The 6,314-nt window shown below is 45.5% G+C and overlaps 1 protein-coding gene across 1 annotated transcript in view; it reads left to right on the top strand.

The window, feature by feature from the left end:
* The first annotated feature begins 709 nt into the window (after positions 1-709).
* cfap299 (cilia and flagella associated protein 299) overlaps positions 710-6,314 on the top strand; it is a 96,378-nt gene continuing 90,773 nt past the window's right edge. The window contains exons 1-2 of the mRNA XM_062544023.1: positions 710-831; positions 4,775-4,905. Of these exons, the coding sequence (XP_062400007.1) occupies positions 721-831; positions 4,775-4,905 (242 nt within the window). The 5' untranslated portion in view covers positions 710-720. The remainder of the gene's footprint in view (positions 832-4,774; positions 4,906-6,314) is intronic.

Here is a 6,314-nt window from a genome sequence, read left to right as displayed (position 1 = left end):
ACATGACCACCAGAGGGCGACATCACACATTTTTCTAGAGCCGCATATCAGCTATTTCCCCAATAAAGGAGTAAAAGTAAGGTGAGTTATCATAACAAACACCATGAAATCCAATGCATATTTCAAATAGTTCTACAGAACAGACTTTCAAACACGTTTGAGTACCAATTCGGTTTGAAATGTTAAATGCTGTGCAGACAACCAGCTTTGTTGTGATCATTTCTTGCCTGTTTTACACTAATGCATCTTTGATCAACTAGATCTTACATAGGCAACCACCACCCCTGCTGCTGGTTTGGCCTACAAGGTCTAAATCATGCGCTTAGCATGCAAAGTCTTATCTGCCCGTAGTCTTCACTTGATTAAAGAAAGTGCTCTTATTATAAGCTAAAATGAGTGTGACTGTAAATCAGACTTTCAAAAGTACTTGCGAAGCCTAGGACATGCTAGCTAGTGGATCCTGGGTCAGTTTACAAGTCCTAGCACCTAGCAGGTCCATGCTATTGAAACATTTTATGTCATTCTTAAAAGACAGTACAATACCGAAGCAAGCTGGCTGAAATGAATTATTTACTTTTGCCTTTGTCGATACCTTCAGTCGATTCTAGAAAGTAGTTTAGTTCTAGGACTGAACGTGAACAAACAACACGTTTGACAAACTTGACCCACATGATTCGTTGCTATGGAAACATTTTAGTGTACACTCTGCCCACGGCCAACATGGAGGAGGACAACGCTGCTGCGGCTCTTGATAGCATTGTGACTGAATTTCATTCGTATGAAGATTTTCTTGATTCTCAGATTACCTCTTTGGATTTATACTATTTAGAGGTAATGCCACATCGAAAATAAATTTTTAATGCAATGCTTTTAGTTGCAGATGTGCTAATATAACCGTGCCTAGGCTGAACACACATACCATTAACGTTAGACTACATTAGCAGCTACCAGTTGTAGCTAGTTTTTAAACTTTAATGGCATGTCACAAGTTGCAAATTCAGTAGGCTACCACTATCCTGGCATAGCCATACGTAAGCTTCCGCTCAATTTCCATTTCCCTTCACCAAGTAGGCTACGAGGGTTTGGTATGACCAGGCTAGGCTACCACAGGTCCTCAAAGTGTGTCTGACACATCCTAGTAGACCAGACCATGATAATTCTGTCCATTTGATCCAGTTAATAATAGCCTATATAATTAGCCTAATAAGCTTTGTAGTTGTTACAGAAACATTTAAAACTTTATTTTCAAAATTCAATTTCATTAGTTAACATATTCTCGATTCGTCTGGAGTGGAGTGGACAAATAATGTCTCCTATTTTGTTTAGTTCAGTCCATACCGTTCACTCGTGTTTGATGTAGGGTGGCTGTTTGAACACGAGGTGGTGCTATGGGCTAACACTGTAGCCTAAACCAGGAACGTTCTGTGTCCTGTTGATAAAACACCTTCTCACTGAGTAGCCTAATCTGGTTTGAGTGATATAGGTGTCCTCCTTACGGTCATCATACAAAAAAGTTAGATAGAGTAAGTAATCCTAGGGAAGGATGTTTTTAACATCAGAGGTTTGTTCACAAGTGTGTTCAAACCTCTGATGTTAAAAACATCCTACCCTAGGATTACTTACTAAAATTGTAGACCTACTTGCCTAAAGTTGTAGACCTACTCAGGATAGCAATGATCATTCAGGCTAATTTCTGTCTAAGGGGTTTCTGTGTTATCTTTCTCCCTACTGTCAGTACTGTGTCTTTCTTTCTTTTCTTTTTTTAAAAAAAACACTGTTTTTCCAACCGTTTAAGTTTAACAAAGCTGTCTGACCGAGCTGATTTTTTTTGCCAGACATGTGTAAGCCAGAATGGTGAACATGGCAGCCTTTTAAAAGTCTAATTAAGCCAAGGTCACTGTGTTTGTCAGTGCAGATATGAATACTCACTCATGAAATATGTAGATGGATCATCTTATTACTGCAGTCAGGTAAACTGCTTCATGGTGGCCATACACTCATTGAAAACATATGTTGGTCAAGCTTTCCCACACTGAACCGATTAAAAAATAATCACCTGATAAGGGTAATAGAACAAATAGCAATCATTTACCAAATTCCTTTATTGTCATCATTAGGTCTAGATGCATTCCTCCAGCAGGGCAAAAGGTATCCTAGCTCTTTCTCTCTCTCTCTCTCTCTCTCTCTCTGGCTATGCTGATTCTTATCGCATGTGGCTCAGTGTGTGGATTTAAGCACCTAACCTTGGCCTTAACTCTCCCGTCGCTAAGCGTTACATAACCGCCCGAAGAAAGTAGGCCAAGCCTATCAGTGCACCATCAGGTAGTAGTTGACATTACGGGGCTGGGACCGAGGCTTACCGTAGGTCTGCGGCCCGTCTACCGGAACACCCCACTGCTGGAGTGTGGAGCGAGTGACCGCTTAGCCCCCCCGCGCACATACACACACACACACACACACACACACACACACACACACATACACACACACACACACACCCCAACCCCCAGGGGACCCTGCTTGGATTTCCAAACAACATTCTTCTGTTTGACCGCTTGCTTACTCGGGATTTGTTAATGTGGTGCTCTGGAGATGGGGTTTATAAATAATTCAGATGTTAGGGTCGAAAGAGTCATTCATAACAGCCGGGCTTGTAGCCTAGTGTTTGCCTTGCAGGGCTGACCCCCCCAGGAGAGTTGCAGGACGGGGATGGTGGTAGCCAGGGAGGGGACGAGGGGCCAAGGAGCGAGGGTCGTGGCTATTTTTTTTTTTTTTTTTACCAAGCCACAGACTGTCCGACACAGAGCTGAACTGGTCACAGCTCTGTCTTCAAGCAAGGCGTCACTGGTTTAGCTCCAAGCCAAAGACGTTTTTTTCTATTTTTTCTTTTCTTTCTTTCTGTCACAGAGCCAGCGCAAACAATCAAGGACACATTGTTTGTTTAATGGTTATTATGGTAGCCTCCCATGGATTAGGTAACACTTCTTCACACTTTTGACCTGCTGATGCAGGAAAACAGTATGCGTTAGGCTACATTGGATAATGTGGATTAACTGTTGAGGTTAGCATTTGTTTTTAGTTACGAAATCCATGCTGAAGCCCACATGTGGACCATGCCAGAATGCTCACTTGCTCAAGTGCTGCCCAGCCTCAACCAGTGGGTTAATGCATATTGGACCGCAGAATGGTTTAGTGACCACCTGAAGGGGATTTGCCTTATTACAAAGCAGAGCAGCATTCAGTTGATGGCTCGGCTCGACCGCAACTCGTTTCGGGGCCTCTGTGCTCTGTGTGTGCAGAGCGAACCGCAGCGCGTCTCATCTCTCCTGTCTGTGACACCGTTAGCCCTGAGCTCATTTGTCAAAGAAAAGCTCAAATGGGCCCTGGCCTGCTGCTGCATTCAACTGGGCTCCAGGGTGGTTTGGTTTGGGATGGGATGGGCTAAGGGGGGATTTGGGGAGGGGGGCGGGAGGGGGGTTAACAAAGCCAGGGCTCGACCCAGACTCCCCTGCTTCCACTGGCCACATGAAAGCCTCTGGTGGGCTTTGAAGGGGACCAGGGGCCCCTCTGCTGCCCAGATGCTGGGGAGGGCCACGGCGAGATGTCTGAGGTCTAATGGTGTAAGGAGTTGCAGCGTTGGGGCTGGGCTTGGGGTTGGGGGATGGACGTATTGATCACAGGGGCCACTTCTTAGTCCTGTGTCTGCTAGCACTGTGTGGCCGACTCCCCGTTCAACGTCCCCAAGTCCTGGGCTGCCTCTGTGTCCTCAGCTTGCTCTCCTGTTTTCCCTCTCTTTCTTATTTTGGTCGTTTTCATGTTTTTTTTTCTGTCTCTTATTATTATTGTTTTTTTTTTCTTTTTTTCTGTGGTTACATATTGGGTTGTTGGTGGACCCGAGGTTTCACATTTAATAAACAAGCATTCAAGCTGTGTTTTTTCGCCGGTCCAGACAAAATATGGGCCCCCGCCTGACCAACGCGCTGAGATCGAAAACAGTCGGGCCGAGGCCGCGCTCTCTGGACCGCCGGCTGACCCGTGAACTCGCGCTAACCTGAAAACAGAGGTGAACGGGAAGCGGCGACCCCCGAAACCTCTGGGTTACTGATGTTTTTTTATGTGGATAACCTCACCGAGATGATGTTGTTTCATCACATTGTGAAGTTTACTCAGCATGGGGCTGCAGAGGACCTCTGCGGTGCGTTAAATAAAGACTTTTGCGAACCATGTTGGAATACACAGCCAACGCTGTATGGTTGGGATTGTGACCCCCTTCAGTGATGGCCAAGGAGATTATATTTAGCCGACACACCAGTCGAGGGCCAAGTGATAATTGCCTTACATTTACAACTGCTCGTTTAGCAGATTAAAAGCGGCCTGCTATGATGGTGTTCATTTTTGACGGTCTGTGTATGATTTTAGATCTCACGATGCTGTTAGCCAGTTCCTCTCTCCAGTCTTGCTGTAGGCCTAGTTGTCTGGCCTCTTTAAGCCTAGTCCATAGCCTCACATTCAGCTTGCTCATTGAGTAGTGATACGAATCAGATGCAGAACCTTGATGGCCTTAAATCTTAGTGATAAATCCGCTGACAGCTTAACGTGGTGCTAAGGAAGCTATTTGTTTGCAACTGGAGCTGGAGATAACCAACAGTATGTTGAAAAATATTGTGTGTGTTAATGTAGATATATACAGTAGGTCGAATCGGTATCACCGACCTAACCTTTCCCCCCTGCCCTTTGACCGTTGACTTTTGACCTGAGTGCTTTTCTGTGCCAGGATGAGGAGCTGGCACGCCACCTGGTGGAGCTGGGATACAGAGGCAGCGGGGAGGTGCTCAAGAGGGAAGAGTTTGAGACCAGGAAGGCCGCCGCCGAAGCGTCCCGCCTCAACAAGAGGAGCCAGAGACAGTAAGAAAGTGTGTGTGTGTGTGTGTGTGTGTGTGTTTGTGTGTGTGTGTGTGTGTGTGTGTGTGTGTGTTTGTGTATGTATGTGTGTGAGAGAGAGAGGGAGAAAGACGAAGAAGAAGATAGAGAGAGAAAGAGGAAGAGCGTGTGTGTTTGTGTGTGTGTGTGTTTGAGGGAGTGTTGGGTTATGAAGTGTGTGCATCCATCCATACACTTTTAAAACCGAATTCCACGTTGACGTTTGTGCAACATCTTGTCAGTGTTCTGCTGCCTGTCCCTGACTATTGCATCTCTGCGTGACCATGGCCCTTGAAAGTGACACATGACAAGAGACAGATCGCCAGCAAAACAGATCGCACAAACAAAACAGAAGCAAACAAGATCGCGGCGCAACACAGACACAGACACAGACATAGCCCAGTTTTCCGAGCGCAGTTGCCTCCTAGGCAGCCGTCTATATCTGGCCTCGGAGATGTGTGGCTTTCCGGTGTCTCCCGTGCCCCTGCACATTAGTGGGAAGCAAATGATAGGGGGGCCCCCATCGGGACTGGCGCCTCCACGTCACCCCTCCAGCGGGCCACCGGGAGCCGGGGTTGCCAGGTCCTCACAGCGGAGGGCCATAAAAAAGCGCCATCTCTGAGTGCGGCCGCATTCGAAAACCACCCAATCCGTTTCATAAAAAAAAAAAAAAAAAAAAAAAACATTCTGATGATCAAAAAGCGAACCGAAAAAGTCTTCTTCCAGCCGCAGTGAGGATTCTGTGATCATTTTGAAAAGCTTGCGGCAACGCAGCCAATTCTGTAAACTGGAATTCCTCTAAAGATTGTGTTGAAAGTTTGGGATTTTCATCTATGGGGAGATTGAACTCAACATAAATTTGTAATTAAATAAAAATGATGTTTGTTTTGGAAAAAAAAAAAAGAGAGCAAATCTGGCAATCCAATGACTGTAAGAGGCTGTGGTATTAGCAGAGCAGAATCTGCCATTCATTACTCTCAGCATGTGTGCATGATCATGCACAGCCGTTTGGCAGGTGCACAACCAGAGGGACATATTTTTGGACAAAAGAATGACAAATTAGCTTGAAACCAGGTTTTTATGTCAGAAAACTGTGCAGTCACATGCAACGGAGAGATTGTTATTCAACACATAACTTCATCAAGAAGAGAGAGAGAGAGAGAAAAAGTGAAGTTGGCAGTAAATGACACAGGATGAGCAGGTCTGCTCAGCAAGCCGTCTGCTCAGCAAGCACTGCAGTACACTATGAATGCCTGCAGGGGGCGGTGTGGCTCATGTATTCTTTGAATCCCGTGTCATGACAACGTACCATAGCTAGCTAGCTTGTTGAGAAAAGTTGAGTGAATATAAATGAAATGAAATTCATTTATTTTTGTCTCTGCCCGTGAATGTCA

Source organism: Sardina pilchardus, chromosome 8 (assembly GCF_963854185.1).
Source record: "Sardina pilchardus chromosome 8, fSarPil1.1, whole genome shotgun sequence".
Taxonomy (NCBI): Eukaryota; Metazoa; Chordata; class Actinopteri; order Clupeiformes; family Clupeidae; genus Sardina; species Sardina pilchardus.
This window is presented reverse-complemented; position numbering and strand designations above follow the sequence as displayed.